The 17,446-nt window shown below is 34.4% G+C and overlaps 1 protein-coding gene across 1 annotated transcript in view; it reads right to left on the bottom strand.

Annotated features, from left to right (window-relative positions):
• Nucleotides 1–862: 862 nt before the first annotated feature.
• LOC112983901 (connector enhancer of kinase suppressor of ras 2-like) overlaps nt 863–17,446 on the bottom strand; it is a 240,445-nt gene continuing 223,861 nt past the window's right edge. Inside the window, exons 20-24 of the mRNA XM_064518287.1 lie at nt 12,986–13,056; nt 12,150–12,253; nt 10,205–10,709; nt 9,668–9,867; nt 863–9,272 (exon numbers count right to left, since the gene is read on the bottom strand). Of these exons, the coding sequence (XP_064374357.1) occupies nt 9,057–9,272; nt 9,668–9,867; nt 10,205–10,709; nt 12,150–12,253; nt 12,986–13,056 (1,096 nt within the window). The 3' untranslated portion in view covers nt 863–9,056. The remainder of the gene's footprint in view (nt 9,273–9,667; nt 9,868–10,204; nt 10,710–12,149; nt 12,254–12,985; nt 13,057–17,446) is intronic.

The following is a 17,446-nucleotide window of genomic DNA, read 5'->3' as shown; positions in this document are numbered from 1 at the left end:
AATAAGCCCAGGTCAGTCCAAAGAAGCCCGACCTAAATTCCGTGTTCATTATAGCCAGACAAAAGACATGACATGGGATTTCTCAAGAGCCACTTGGGAACCTTTCCTGGACTTCTTATAAACACTACAAAACATATTTGCTTAAATTCCTTCAAACAGCAAGTTCTTACCTCAAAATTCAAGGGGTCTTAACAAGAATAAAATCAACATCCAAACACTAAGAATGAATTTCCCTAAATAAATACAATTCTTGGGGAACAATGTAATTTCTTGGGGAACAATGTATAATAGCAGCTCTGTTCTGATACCTTCTAAATCACTACTCAGTTATCTTTACCTAATTATGCACTTACTAAGTGCATGTCACTTAAAAATACAGTTTATAGGGTCCTAGGTAGTATAACCTCTTAATACTGCCTTTGGAGAGACACAAAGATTCTTGTAGCAATCTTTGATATAATGAATTGACATCTCATAACTGTACGTTTTCTTTTTACTTATAGATGATGTTCTCTCCCTAACATCAGTGCCAGAATTTAAGATTACAAGTCCTAAATATCCACATTTTAAAACATGAAAGGGAGAGAAAAACTCATGTAAACTGTATTTACATTGACCAAGAAAATGGCTAGAAGAATTATCTGAAGGGTTATTTATGTTAACCAGCCAAAGTTTCAGTTGTTAAAAAAAAAAAAAAAAAAGGAATATACAGTCAATACAATTCAGAGCATTGGTTTCATCAAATGGTTATACCTTTATGTGTGCCTATTTCAAATCCAGAACTGAAGCTTGAATTTGATTAATCTTCTTAATTATAGTTATTAGAGAACACAACCACAAAAGAAAAGACACAAGCACAAAATTTAAGTGCAGATAATTCAGTTTATTGAAGTCCAAATTTACAACTGAAGTTTACAACTTTTTCCCCAAAACAAAAGCTTTGTTTGAATTTAGGAAGAATAAATGTTCTTTTTAATAATGTACAGACTATATCTCTTAAATAAGTTAATATCTTTGAAAAAAGAGCAATATGTTCCTTTTTTAATGTTGCAGTGCAACTTACAACTTACACGTCTGTGCAATGTACCATGAGGTATATGCCCAGTGAGCAACACACAGTGAAGTTTTCCATTCATAAATTTTCATTGTAGACACACAAAAAGTTAACAAGTTAATCTGTGATAGAAAAAATGCAGCCAGTTACAGTAATTCACACAGAACTCATCTGAAAAGAGGAAAAAAGAAACCTAACATTCACTGCCTATATAAACTATTGGATCATCTCTCAACATAGACAAGTATAAAATTAAAAATACTGTTGTGAAACTGAAGAAATACTGTATTATCCAGGGGTTGAAACCTAGTTTTACCTGTATTAGTCTACAGCAGTTAATTTTCTATCTCTGTAGCATAAATGAGCTGAGGGACTTTACTACAGTATCTGTGTAGTACCTGCTCATGAAAGGGCTTAAAGCAAGATGGTAATTATATAAAAGTCTCAGAATATTCATGAACTGTGATGCAACTCAGACATTTTCCCTGGCATAGAGAGATAGTTTACTATTACCTCTCAGTTCATCTCACAGCTGATTAGATAAACAAGGCTGAAACATGGAAGATTTAGTAATATTTGAAGCTTTGAGACTTCAAACTTCTTTTCAAGATGGCTCTTGCTAAAATATTTCTTTTTCTTAATGACAGAAAATGTATTTTAGAAAGAATCAACTACAACAAAACTTTGTGGTAAATAACAGTTCTGCCTCTAATACATATATACATACTGCTTGTAAACAAAAAATGCCCACGAGTCATGGAGTCTCCATGATTTTTATACAAGGCGCTATAGATTTTTTTTGTTATTGAAAACAGTCCTAGTGAAAGTTTGGTTTATATCCTCCTATTGCTACAGAAATAGTAAGAATGTTTATATTTACAAAGAAACAAAGACCATGGAGACCCCATAGCATTATTTGCTAAAGATTTTAAGTTAGTGGGGTTTTCAAAATACACATTGTGAGCACAATCAGATTTAATTAACAGTACAGGTTGAACACCAGCAGTATGACACTCTAGTGCTTTGGTATTTCAACCCCTGAATATACAAAGACATTACTACAGCCTACTTCACAGTTTAATGCAAGTAAAGTGCAAGCCATAGTACAAGGGTGTCATACATTTTCATACATGTAAGCATTATCTAAAAAAGGCTCTCTATACAAGTTTTATTAGCTACTTTAGTAAACTAGACAGAAGTCACCTATGGCCCAGCAATTAATGGTCTTACAAGGATATTTTCTTTGTAATACAGTATGTGTCAAATGTAAAAAGTTTATTAATACTAGTGCACTTCTCTTGTATCTTAACCTGCTTTTTAGATTCTTAAGTTGAAATCCTTGTTTCTCAGTAAAACAGAAGTCTTAACTGGTAACAGGGTCTCACTGTTATTTTGGCCAGTGAACAAGATTTGTTGATTAAGACATACTTGTTTTGTGGTTGCTAGTGAAAAAAATGCAATAGAGCTAGTATGTTATAATGTGGTAACCTTATTTAATCTGCAGCATTCTGACAGATGCATTTACAGTTAGTAAAAAGATCCGTATTGATACCCTCACCAATGCCTGAGAATGAGTAATATTCTAGAAATGTGAGGACAGAAGCTAGTGGGCATTTCTGGTCAAATGATATAATTGTCCATGTATTTTATCATGTATACAACATTGCTTTCTTTCAAATACTGCTCATATGGTGGCATTAATGCATTCAGCACAGTCCCCAGTTGTCACATCTAGTGCTTGTGTGTATCTGAATAAAAGCAAACAAGTTATCTTTGTCTCCTCAAGACTGGCCTTCATTAAGCATGAACACAATTTTTTTCCTGAAGATAATGACAGGCAGTAGCTTTTAAAAAGTTTATTATACTTTTATTAAGTCTAGGTCACAGTAGTATATCAGCTATCTTGAAAGCTGATAAAATCTTAATATTTATTTTAATCCTTCTTCTAAATATGGAAGTATGGTATAAATTGTAACATGTAGAAAGTAAGCTTCATTAAAAAATGATTCTCCATCTATTAATTATATCAAGAATAGAGAATCAGTTGCCTGCACATTAGTGAATGGAACTGATCAGAGTTAAAGTACTACATTTATATATTATGGGAGTTAAGGAAATAGTTTTTTAAAATCAACTGAAAAAATGAGACTTGATTTTAAGTAACATTGTATTTTCCATTTATCACCTGATAGTATGGCTTAGGTTTGATTTTTAGATATATATCAAGTTAACACCCATTGAGAGCCTCAGTCACACAGTGTAAATTCATCTGAGATGAAAGCAGAGGGGGAACCTGGCTTGCCTGAAAACGCTACTCTGAACCTTAGCTTTAATGAGGAAAATATTCTAGAAGGAAAAGAACTTTATGTTACTTAATATAAATGAAATAGGTAATATTGCTCTTTAAATCTTTCCTGTTACTACTCATTATTTGTACTATGGGTAAATAAACATCATTTGGCAATATGGAACAGAGCTTATCTCTAAGGAGATTATAAGCTCAGTGGTCTAAGGCATGTGGTATGTGGAAAGTTTGCTACAAACCTACACTTCAAAACACAAAGGCATTTTATGACCAGTGCCATTCTGTCTTCCCTATAAATACTCAATTTCCCTATTTTGAAAACTAAGATGAAATAAATTATTCCTTATGAGACAAACTTACCACATATTTCTCTAACATTACATTACTGGAACTTGGGTGTACTATGAATAGTATTTTCAGGAGAGAGGCCCAGTTATACAAAAGGAGCTACGCTCTCCTTGAGGAATTTTTCCAGGACCACAAATACCAGCCCAGGTCTCTACAGAGAGATAAGATTTGCTTATGCTAGTAGATTGGAGTTTAGATTGTAACTAAACTGTATGTTAGACATCATTCATATTATAGGTCTTTGAGGGTAGCTGACAGGCATAGCAGATCAGTGCCTGGGGCTTAAGTTTTGTTGTTCAGTTGTGCTGCATCCTGCCTTAGTCCAGTGTCCTGCCAAGACCAAAGGCTGTCTTAAATGACCTACTTTTAAAACTCTTTGGCCCCAATCACATGAAGAGTTTGTCCAAACCACTGTGGCAGTATCAGAAAATAGTTCAGTCTGGCAGAGCTGTCCAGCCTCAAGGGGCCAGCAGCCAAAATTTACCAGGATGTGGAGAGTCCCCAGATATATCATCTTAGTTGTAAGTATCACTAGTTTTTAGTGGAGAAGAATGTTTTTATTACTTTGGAAGACAGGTGAGACTACATGATGAAGAATATAAGCAATAACATACGTGTGGGCTTAAGTCTGATTTATATTCTTAAGAGAGAGAAGAGATATAAGAATTTTCTTTATTCTCCTCAGATTTATAGTAAGTTAAGCAATTTCTACCAAAGTCTTCATTTTTCTGTCAAAAGTTTGGTGTCTATCCTATTAACACTCCAAGTGAAACCTTCTAAAAGTCAACAGTAAAACTATACAAATTTTAGTGAGACTGAACAATTCCCAGAGCCTCTGTAAAGTAACCTCTTCAAAGTTACCTTTATCATCATTCACAAATCTTTGAATCAAAGAAGCTTTATTTTGGCCTGAAAATCTGTAATTGCTGAGGACAGTAAGAATAAAGCTAATTTGCCATGTATTGCTAGCAATTCCATGCAACACTTTGGTATTTGTGAAATTTCACTTTCATATCTGCACCACATTTCTAGCTTAAATGACAGTAGTCCAGATCTGAACTGATCACATTCAGAATTCCCTGCTTGGAAAAGAGATCACATCTCATCCTCCAAAGATCTTTCAATAGCAAATGATCTGTCTTTCCTTATGGTGCCAAAGCATAATGCAGTTCAACAAGTGCTCATGATCTGTTTGAGAAAGTAGGACTCTATCAGAAGCTGACAAGACAATAGCATTGTTTTTGCCAATGAAGTGAAACAACCTACTCTGATTACTGTGAGGGCAAATGTTACCCTACATGTGCTGTTGCAGATTAGGGACCCAATATTTTTACCACCTTTTTTGTATTACAGAATTTAGACATACAAGCTGGTAAGAACTTCTTTCTTTGATTACTTCTTGTGCCTATTAGAGTAAATTCAGAAATATTGTCATTTAAGATATATGAAAACAAAAAAAAAAAATAAGATCTCTCAGGAAGTGCTAAGATAGCTACTAAGACAGTTCTCAAAGAACTGAATTCAATGAACACAGAAGGATAGTATTAAAAAAGGGAGGGGAATCAGTAGTTTAGGGGAAGCATGAAATCAGTTATATTATATACATATATATATATAAAAGCCAGTAACAAAAAGACTATGTTTGTAGAGTCACAGGGGAAGTCTACTGATTGAGTGATCAATGATTGATTTTTCTGCAGTTAAAAATCTACCTAGCAGGAATTCTGAATAAAGACACTAAGTTTGGTAACTTTCATAAGATCTGAATAAATAAAACACATCCAAACACTCTCTCTATATAGTTGCATATATTAAGAACCATCTTTTATCTAAGTGTACAGGCAGGTAATCTATTATGCTAATAATGTAATGTATTGGTGCTGTTTATTTCCTTTGATGAACTTGACAGCAAACAAAATTCTTTTCTCACCTAAAAATGTGTGATCACAACCACCAGAATAATTTCAGCTGCACTGTATCAGAGCACCTTTTGGTCCAGGAGAATTTGACTTTTTGGGGGTTTTTTTGTTTTTTTGTTTGTTTGTTTGTTTTAGTATGTAAGCAGGATCCGTTGCACAAATTTTAAATACAGTATCTGTATCAGACTTGGCATTCCAGTTATTTCAAAGATCACAGAATTCCAAACAGCATGTGCTACTCTGACTTTGCATATTAACTTCTATAGCATAGTTTCATTATTAGTATCTAGCTACAGCAAGAAGAAACTCATGGTGGGGATGGAAGGGCAATAATATGGAGTTGAGTAGACATGCAAGAAGTATGTCGAAATTCTTGTGAAATGACTTTGTTTCCAAAATGTTGACTCACATTTGTGAAACAAAATCTGTGTGTTGCTTACTTTAAAAATACAATTTTGCTTGCTCTAAGGTCTAACGAATGTTAGACAAATCCTTCAAACTTCTATCCCAGTTAATCTTAACTCAATTATAGGAAATTTTGCTAGAGTATCTCAATTCACCTTATGACTATCTTAGATAATTTATCTTGAATATTCATAACAAATCTTATCATGTTTGATGAGAACTACTCTTCAAGAACAGAATAAAGACTCATGATTCTCAGAATTTCAGAATGACACTGAAAGATTTTAAAGAAAATCTCACCAAAAGCCATTATGATCTTTCAAGTTTAGGAAGGATTTTCTGTTATCTCATCTGCTCAATATTTCAAAAATCTCCTTTTTTTTAAATTTTAGTGAACAATGAGAAATGAAAATTGAGATTCACTGTTTTTTACTGTTTTATTAACTGCTTTACTATTTGTATTATTTTTGAGAAAGGCGTGTTCCTAATTATGTTTTTTTCTCTGTTATTCTAAGATGTATCTCTACCTATTGTTATAGAAGAGAAACAATTTGATTCATTGTTTACTAATGACTTCACTGAATTTATTTTGTGGTCAATTGTCATTTCTGTCTTCGAGTTACAATGCAATCGCTTTTGAAAGCTATTTTAAAACCTGTTTATTATGAAAGCATAGACCATGTTACGGGTTTGAAACAAAATGCATGTTTAAATTTCTTTATGAATATGAAAAATTCAACCCATTTAACTAATTATGTGACCATTATCACTGCTTGCACTTATAGTATGAATTAGTTTCTAAACAGCTTATATAATTTACCCTATTGTTTGCTTCACTACATAGTATTTTTCCCACATTATATGAAGGATATTAAAATAGTGAAATATATATAATTTTTAGAGATCTGATATGAACAACAGTTAGGAAAGAAAGAGTTCTCTGTTAATGCTTCTGTTGTTCAGTTGCACACTAAAATGTTGAGATAGTAAATACATTTAGATTGAGTTTTTACTTTTTACATGAATACTGCAACTCTGATTTTGATGAAACCTGCGGTGGCAAACTATTGTTCTCTATTTCCTGTATTTTCTCACTTCAAGTACTTACACAGAGGCTTAAGTGCATGCTTAATTTCAAGCAAACCATGTACAACAGGATCTTGCTCCTCTGAAGTCACTGGAGTTTTGCTGTTCACTTCGATACTGCTGTAGCAGGCCAAATATGCCTTCATCTTGCATGTTCTATGTCAATGTTGTTATGAATTTGTTGCAATGATGCTATGATTATGAGATGCAAAGAACTCAAAACAACAGCCAGTAATACTTTCAAATTATTAATATTTTAGAATTATTTCAGATTATTGGTTGTTTAATCACTGCATCCACTGGGGTTCAAATAAATACCACTGCAAATGAGAATATAAACCAAATCTGAGTTGTGTTTCTTCAGCTGCTTTGTGGAGACTGTATATGTCAGGATATGACAGGATATGTTCACCCAGTTCTGGCTTTGTGCATAATTAAATCTCTTCCTGGATACTAGTACCTCTTTGACACACAATTTTTTCCCACATTATATTAAATTGTATAAATTTTACAATTCTTGACATGTGAAAGACAGTAAGGTTAATGTTGTGAAAATGTTTCAGTGAATATTTGTGTTAATTTGTAAGTGAAATGACTTCAACTGTATCCACATCCCCTTTCTTCTGCTTTCTAGAAATATTCTAGCAAGCATATGTGCTCAGGGGAAGTTGCAAATACGTGTTTGAAATTTATGTTCAGTAACATTCAGAATGACCAATTTTTTTTCAAGAATACAAGTATGTACACCAAAATCTGATTCTTAGAAATCATTCTCATCCAGGCAAGGAAGAGAAATACACTACGTGACATGTGTCTTCTCAAAGCCAATCAATACAGATTAGTTTTCAAATGCTGTATTGAATAACTTCCACCCACTTGCTAATGGGCTACCTACAGTTAAAAATTATTGCCATACATTACATAATTTTGAACAATTTACTCAGCTCTAGATGTCAGTCTATTACAGAATTTATTTGATAAATTCAGTTTTTTTTCCCCTTTTACTTAATTCTCAGCTTTGAAGCATGAGAACTTCTTTGAATTTTGTGACTCACAGGCTTGTGTCACTTGAATTCACAGTGAAGAAACTGAAAACCTGCAGTAGCCACCATATTCAGCACAGATGGTATTTTTTTTTCACCATGAAATACTTCAGATTATATTAAAATCAGTTTAAGTTGCAGCATTAGCGAACAACCGACATTGTTCTACTCATATCTTACCTACTTCTGTGCCACACCTGCTTGCTTATAGTCATTCATGTTAAAGGCAGGCACATTATTTTACAAACACAGTATCTAAATGGCATGTACAGTATGCCCATAGGGCCAGATTGGGATCTATTTGCTAGATGTACAGTGTACATTTTAAGGCACACTATAGGGATTGAGTTTACATTTTGATAACTCTGTCCTTTATTTGCAAAGATGGTCACTATCTGGAAATGTTGCAAAAATAAATGTTCATCTCTAAGAGTGGCCAATGCATTTACATTTTCATTTTATATTTTTCTCAAGAAAGATGTGTGAAAATGTGAATTTTAGGGCATTTTAAAAGTAAATGTCAACTACCATATTACATTTTATATACATAGATATGTTTATGTATACATCTAAATATATAAAATGATTGTAGGAGCTCACACTATAAGCTTAGTTTTAGTACAGTACTTTAAATATACTGGAATTAATTTTCAGTTACACTTCTGCACTGCTTCTTTCTAATGCAGAGCTTGATACGAACATCGGTTGATCATAGCAAACAAAAAATTCAGAAAGAATATTACTGTCTTATCATGCAATGCAGTAGGCATCCTGTGGCACTATTCTCTTATCCAACCTATTTACAATACTGCTGAGTACATTATTTATAAATATTACAGTGTTTGTCTTATTGGATTTTTCATGGCACCCAGCAATTATTCATGATACTAGTCCTGTCACACGTGAGTTTCGATGAATGAATGTGTATGTGTCAGCATTGGTGCTGAGGTTGCAAGTTCAGAGGCTCCATTTTGTGATTTCAGAGCAGCACTGTACTCACAAATGTCCAGGAAAAACTCATAGTTCTTTAGTTTCCAATCTTTAAACTTCTTTGATGTTAAGTTGGGATCATCCAGGAGGCTGTTGATAACTCTGAGGTCCCCTTCCTTCGCCTATCAAATTCCAGAAAGACACAGCACATGTGAAAATCAAATTTATGCCACATTTTGTAGTTAGGCATTTTATGCCTTCTTTCATTTTAACACAGAGTGCTAGGGAAACTATTACTGACACTTAAATATTTTACCTACATTTGGGAACTATTACAGCTTAAGCTGTTTGACAGTTCAGCCCTTGGCACTTTCAGCAACATGCCTAAGAAGAGCAGCAAATACTGCTAATTTTCTTTTTTATTTTCTAGCCAGAACATATCTCTTTCTCAGTATTGTTAGTTGCTTTGGAACTTAATTCTTGGCTACAAAGAAAGTCCCATCTTTGGAAACCATTAAGAAATTATACTTTTGTAAGTTCACATCGTTAATATACAAAACTAATAATAAAACCTTACTTTTAAAGTGCTCTTGAGAACTCTGATGTGGTGAAGCTTTTCGTTGATAACTGGATCATTACACCTCTTTACGAAAGACTTGCGGAACTCCTGCTTGGTGGAGGGACGCTGTTCTCCAAAAGCTGATAAGCTAGCTTGTTCCAGAGACCTGTATAGCTCTTGCAAACCATCTGTACTCTCTCCAATTTCATTTTTGTTTTCTGAAAGAAAATAAATAAATAACCCAACAACAAATCCAACAATTCAGACAGAATAAGTCTCCAAAAATATCAAGGAATACTGCAAATTAGTATATAGAATAACCATCTAACACAGTCTTCCAATTTTCAATTTGATAAAACAAGAACAGTCTGATCAGCAGCAAAGTTGTACTTTTAGCATTACATCCAGGTATTTTAAATACAAAATCCAGTATAGTGACTGATGCACCTGCCAAAATATAACAGTTCAATCACAAAAGCCCTGCTGAGAATAACAGTAATATTACTACAGCTTTCTATGGCAGTAAAGGGGGTCACAGTCTCTCCAAAAGCTTACCTTCTGTACAGAAACTATTATGCCTTCTAATAGGAACTTTCTCTTCTGTCTTTTCTTCTGTTACTTCCACAGACTTTATACGCCCCTTAACCTGGACATCTCTATTTCGTGGAAGGCTCTGACTACGTTGCTTCTGTGGCCTATGAGAACTATGTCCTCTTTGACATTCCGCCAAAGGGAAAGGCCCATCCTGTTCATGATTATGACGTCTTTGAACTGGTAATGTTGCTTGTCTTCTTTTCTCTGGTGACATTCCAGGCCTGCCACTCATGTATTCTGTATCAGGAGGAACAGTCTGAAGAAAATGGAGCCCTGAACTGGTTAATGGGGTCTCTATCAGATCCTGCCATGAACGTCTTTCTCGGTAGGGAGGTCTGCATCCTGATGAGTGTGTGCTTCCTGCTGCATCTTGTCGAGAATCCTCAGCAGAAGAATGAGAATATGTTGATTCACTTGAAAAGTGCCGACCATGTTTGGGTTCAGGGAACGGACTTGAAGAATTCACCTGAAAAGAAACAAGACATCATTTTGAACAGACCCAAGAAAATCATTGTTGGTGTAGAACACTGTATGATACATACTAATAAAATGGACTGATATGTGTGTTCAAAATCTCATAATATAAACCTCTCTTAAACAAAACATAACTACCAGCGCAATCTTCTAAGTGCTATATTTCAACCACTCCCTATTCTTGTTTTGCACATTCTCTGCCCATGAAAAACTCCTGCTGGAAACAGTGCTGGGAACACTGGTACAGGTTTTCTAAAGACCTATCCAGCTTACACTCAGTCCAGCAGTGTGTTGTGAACACATGAAAACCCCAAAAGAAACCATAAATGGATTTCCTTTCTTTTTAAGGGGACAAATATTTCAGCCGAACAGGAAAGAAATACTTCAGCATCCAGGAAGATTTTTGAATCTTGGGGGACTGCTGAACTTATTAAATCATTTTAATTAAATTCTGCTGGGTCTGTGTATCATTTTAATTTAAAAACAAAGAGAAAGGCAAAAAAAGTGAAAAAACAGAAAGGGAGGGTCTTAACCTGTATCCCAGTTGATAAAACAGCATCACATGGGTGAAAATCAGTCTCAACTTCACCCATGTGATGCTGTTGTCTCAGTCACTCTTTCTTTGGTTCTGGCTGTGTGAGGATCGTGTCATTCACGCTGAAGAAAAATCTGAAAGAAAAATAGAGAACAGTCCTATCTGTGCTTAGAAACATAGATTAATTATCACAGTCTATGTTCTGTATATTAGAAATGTTTTTATCCGCTACTAGAACCTGTTCATATACAGAAGTGCTGGTTTTTTTCCCAGTTATCAAAGCCTGTCCATACACAATATACCAGAAGTGTTTTTATCAGCTACTTAACATCTTATGACACTGTTGTAGAAAATACTGTTACTACAACGGTTATTTTATATAAAGCTTCATTTTGTAAAAAAACTTACCTCTGAAGAGATGTTCTTAAAAAAAAAAGTTCATACTAAAACATGATTATTGTGTCAATGTGAACTGATCTTAATTTTCAGTATCCAACATTCATGCTTAAAATACAGTCTCAGTTAATACAAACTAGTCTCAGCTAATACAAATTATCCCATTCACCACTTTCTTTTCATATTCTGCAGTAAAGTCAACATTTGAATTCTCTCTCTGTATTGGGTGTAGTTTTCCATATCTGACAAAAAATTGTAATAGTTACACTCTGGTGAGGTAGCTGTGTAAGGAGGCATTTGCCTCTCCTGTCTTTGTAATGGCTTACTTTGGAAACATTCGATTCTTACTTTGTGAGAAACAACAGTACTCCATTCTTAAAGTGAGCTCCGTCTCTGTTCTGCCTTTATGGTAATTAAATATTCCAAAACACGAAAAATGCAAATCAAGGCGCACACAAATTTTTTGGTGACCTAGTATCAAATGTAGTATTTATGACTCACTGAGGGTGTTCGATGGTAGGTGTCACACAGTGTTGAAGAGCCTTCCTGCTTCAGCGTTAGAGAGCCATCAACATCATCCTGGTCGCTTTCACTCCAGTAATCTGCTAACAAAGAATTCCAGGTTTCACTGGTGGGTTTACTCACAAGAAAGCCTATGCACCATTTTCAAAATATCATTAGCATGCAAAGGTAACCATTTTGCAGTCACTTAGGTGGCTTGACAGTCACTAAGAAACAGACTTCTGAAAATGTCTGGTACCTAAAGATGCACAGATGCATAGAAGAGCTTTCAAATGTTTTATGATACTGTTGCAGAAAGCAGGTTAGGCACCTAATTCCCACTATACGTAAAAATTGGTTTTGGCCAAAGACTTTCAAAGGAAAATTTTCTTGCAAATGCCAAAGTAGAGCTGGGCTAAACATTAGTTCAACTGTCACCAGATAACAGGTTCCACCATGCATAGCGGAGAAAAAGTCTGTCACCAGAGCTCAGAAGATGCTGAGCTCAGTGACTATGGCATCTTGAATTACTGTCAGGTGACGAGCAAATCTGATGGCTCTGATTTGGGAGATCACACTTCAGTCTTAACCTAACATTCTGTTTATCATTTGTGTTAAATGTTTCTTCAAATTATTATTCTAGATTTTATTTTCTCTGCTGATGGCACTATTAAATATAGTTCTTAAAGGATATGCATTCTCATGAAATTGGTATTTTAAAAGACATGGCACATATGTTAATAAAGTCAGTTACAATAAGTCCAACTTTGTTTAAATAATGAATACATGTGTACTCGCTTGCTCTCTTCTCCTAATTATACTGTCAGAAGTGTTACCTTCATCTGGATGAATATCCTTGTCATCAGGTGTGTAACCAATTGCTGCGAGGCCCAGACGATTCATCCATCTAACAGAGTAATAAACAAATGAGGAAGAGGGATACTTCAAAGGAACATCTAATATAAATGTGAGGACATACATATATTCTTTTAATATAGAAAAGTCAGAGTGAATGGCTGGTCCAAAAAAACTGAACATACTTTTGGCTGTGAAAAATCATGATTCAGATGTATTCAGCGGTTAATGATTTCAGCTAAGTGAAGGATGTTCCAGTTTATATACAGCCCAAATGTGGACTCCTATCCACACCTTCTGAAGCATGTTTGCATAGTGGACTATCAGACATTTTATTCTGCTGCCTAAAAAACATGGTGTCAATCTTTCTTATGTCACAAAGAAAACATGAAGCATACAAGCTAACATGTTCATTTTAGCAATGATTTTATAAGAGATTTTTAGCAGAATGCGCTGTAGAACAGAGAATTCTGAACTCTGTCTCCACCTCAAATAGAATCAAAGCCTCTAGTCTGCACGTACAAAATGTTTGTGTGGAACGATTTCCAGAGATTTTGTGCAAAGAAGCATATTGCATTTATTCTGAATGCCATTTCTATTAATTTCAAGGCATTTCCTGAAAATACTAGTAAAATACTATAAAAAGAAATACAACAGTGATCATAATTGTATGAAAACCTGTACTAGGAAATAAATTGTATTAAATTTGTATACTCAGAAAGCTAGAATAGACTATGACATTACACCACTGATTTAGTTAGTTGAGATTTATGATACTGGTATTATAAATTTTAATGTTTGTAGATATGGGATTTTGACATTCTTATTATTTGTTTTTTTAATACAAAACCTTAGGTTTCTGAAACAAGACTCAGTAAATTGAAAGTGCTTCAATATTTGCATTTCACATTAGATGTTCTAGTTTCTTGCTTTGTTGTAACATAAATTAGTTTGCTCCAAATTATGATTCTTGTTTTCATTAGCAGACTATTATAGTTTATTATGGGGAAAGTTCCATTGGAGTTTTTCTTTATCTAAGATTACTGGCTTCTTATACAATATATAATTGAAAGATAGGAAAAAACCAAATGAACAGATTGAAAGTAAAAATTCTAAAAATAATGCTCAGCAAATGGAAATTTATCAAGAATCAGCCGATTTTCATCAACAAGGAAACATAACTGAAGAAAAAAGCCCTATTAACAGAAATCTGTAATGACTGGGAGGTATTCTTAACTATTCCCTTACTCAGACCCAACAATTACTTACAATGTCAGTATAGTATTTCCTAGTATATTGAATGTGTTCTCTAGAAGCAGCTATTTCCTTTTTAACACTGCAACATAAAATTGATTAATAATTTTATTCTTGGCTGATGAATTATATCATGACAAAAACACCTTTTAAAGACTTCTCATGGGAGATACTAGTAAACAATACATACTGTACCATAAGGACAATTTTTGTGCAGATTAAAACATTCAAATTAATCAGTGTAATTCTTTCCCACTTTTACTAACAAAATAAGCTTCTAAGGACCTATGTGAATATATTATTTGTCAAATGGCATAGTATATGAAAGATGGTATATACTGCAAAGAGGCAGAAAATGAATGAAAAGTCAACTCTCCTAAAAATAGATACAGCTCAGCATGTATTGATCTAATGCTCAAAGCAATGCTCTGAAGTTCTCAGAGCAATGATCTTCTGCTGTAATATCAGATCTAACATTGACTCATTGTATGGCCTTCAGCAAATCACCCTATCAATGTCATGACTTTCTTAAGTATCCAAGGGGGAAAATAACATATTTACTTCTTATTCATATAGAGTTATTACAAGAATTAGCTTACTTGCAAAACTATAAAAATATGAAGAATTGTACAATAATATTGCTTTGCCTTTCAGCATTAAAAAGAAGTAATAAAGTAAAATAAAAATGGAAATGGTCCTTAGTTTTCACAAATATCAACTGCAGGGTTAGAACTGCCTGTAGACAGAGATATTGTTCGTACTAACATGGCGATTACTCATCTTACTACAGTGAAGAAAGTAAATTTCAAATGAATTAACAGGCTTACTCAACAGCTTATTTTCTACAGTGCTCTCCACCATCATTTCATTCAACAAAGGGCATGCTGATCACTTGAGTGACATTTGCTTCTCCTGAAAAGCATATTATTTACTGCAGTAATGACAGTGTACCCCTTTCTCATTATTAAGCATTTGTATTCACTGTTTTTTAACTATTTTTCAGTAACTTTCAAAGTTATTAAAAAAAGGCTTTTTAAATAAAGCAAGCTACCTCTGTTTTTATTAAGAAAACAGACAATCAAGTTCATAAAAAAGTTTACCACGTTGACACTATTTCCCTGGAAAGCTTGTCATCTCAGTCGTTTGGTTCTGCACTCTGTGTTGCATGCCTTGTAGGCAAATGTCAACTTCAGGAAGGCAAAAGGAACGTGTGTCAGAATTAGAATCTTTTAAGGCATAGATGGCTACATGTTTAATCAAAGGTCAGGCAGTGCAAGACCATATGCTACCCCTGTCAAGCAGCTATAGTGAAAAACCAGGAGATAAGTTGTCTCTTTTGTTTAATGCAGCTGTTCCTCTCATAGCACTACGAATTCCATGTGATCACAAGGAGACACGACATATCCTGGCAGGTACAGGTATATCAATCTTCCATGTACATTCTGGCTCCTTCACTCCTCTTCCTCCACAAAACCTGGCTTTTTTTCTTCTTTGATAAATTTGCATTCTCAAAGGCAGGTAAACAACAACTTTTACAGCGCACATTTCATGCTAGGTACTACTCTGTGCTTGAGTGGGTTTGAGCCTAGGCCACACAACAAATCACAAGGTTTGCATTCTACATGGAGACTAGCTGTGATGCACGTGGAGCTGTACCAAGCATCCCAAGGGTACTTTGCTACATCTTATCTTCAATATAGTACTCATCTCCATAAGGTACAGTATCTATCTTACTGAGGTAAAGTGTAAAGTGTAACAACTTGTAAGTGACCAAAAAAACATTTTTATTACTTTTATTGCCTTTAATTTAGTGAACCACATGCAGAAAATGGTAAGCCTCAGGTAAAGGCATGTAAGCATGCAAGTAAATTCTGTACTTTGTCTCAAAGGATTTAGTTCTAAATAATCAGACTATGCTTTAATTAATTCTGTTGATTACAAACAGACACCACTGTCATTGCTCTGGGATAAAACAGAGCTGCATGGTCGGACGTTAAGTTAAATTTACTGAGATAATTCTGGTTAGTACTAGGGAACTACAGCCCAAGGGCTGTTCTGAGAGCCTGATTCCACCCCAAGGCCTAGAAAGGGAGGTTTACAAAGAGACCGAGGGCAGTCATGAACTAAGTAGCTATGACAATAATCAAAACTTGATACTGAAGAGTGAGTCATGCCTGAAATGCCCTGAAATGTCTCCTCAAGCCAGGAGTCGGGAGCACATTCTCTTACTGATCATCTAAAGAAAACATTGGAGAAATGTTAAAATGGAGCAAACAGCTAGGAAACATTTTCGTATAGCTTTACAGTCCTAACACACTGTATTAAAAACAAAAATATGCCATTACTTATTATACAAATACAATAAGTATCTATTTGACCAATCTGACCAATATAATTTACTCCGGCTGAGTGTGATGATAAACCAATCCAAGGTCTTTGCAAGGTTTTGGGTTTGAAGGCAACTACACTTTTCTTATCAAACCTTCATCTTCACGAGGGCCCAGCAGAAGATGGAAGTGATCTATGAATGAATGTACGTTTTTATCAGTGATGTTAGAAGAATTTTCATTTCCTTGATTTGGGATCATATCTCCTAAGGATGATTATGTTGCTTATATAAAAAGAAGAGGGGAAGCAAAACAGAACACCAGCTACCTGAATTAGTTAGAACATCAGATTTAAAGACACTGGTAACAAAAGTCAAGAAAAAATAATGACCATGGCAAAAAAGCAGAAATCCTAGAAAATAAAAACATGTATTAAAAAAACTGATATTGGAAAGATATGGGAGAAACACTGGGGTATGGAACATATTTAGAATTGGAGGAGTACAGAGGAAAATGTACAAAAAACAGAACGAGGAGTTAATTTGAACCATCAAAATGCTTTGATAAAAATGAATACTGGTATTAAGAATGGCAAGGGGGGAAAAAAAGAAATGTTTAATTAAATATGCATTTCTTCTGAGGCTTGAAAAATATGTATGGCTGGAAGGGGAATTAAAAATGAGCACAGAAAACAGATTTGATTAGGCTAGAAAAGGATCTGGGATGATCATGGGAGCAGAGTCTTACAACGAACCAAAAACTGAGTGAGCTAACAGCATGATGCAATTGTACAAAATGTTGATGTCTATTTTTAGGATAAAGAAGTAATTATTCCCTGTTTTTGAGGCTGATCTGGCAATA

Source organism: Dromaius novaehollandiae, chromosome 11 (assembly GCF_036370855.1).
Source record: "Dromaius novaehollandiae isolate bDroNov1 chromosome 11, bDroNov1.hap1, whole genome shotgun sequence".
NCBI classification, from domain to species: Eukaryota; Metazoa; Chordata; class Aves; order Casuariiformes; family Dromaiidae; genus Dromaius; species Dromaius novaehollandiae.
This window is presented reverse-complemented; position numbering and strand designations above follow the sequence as displayed.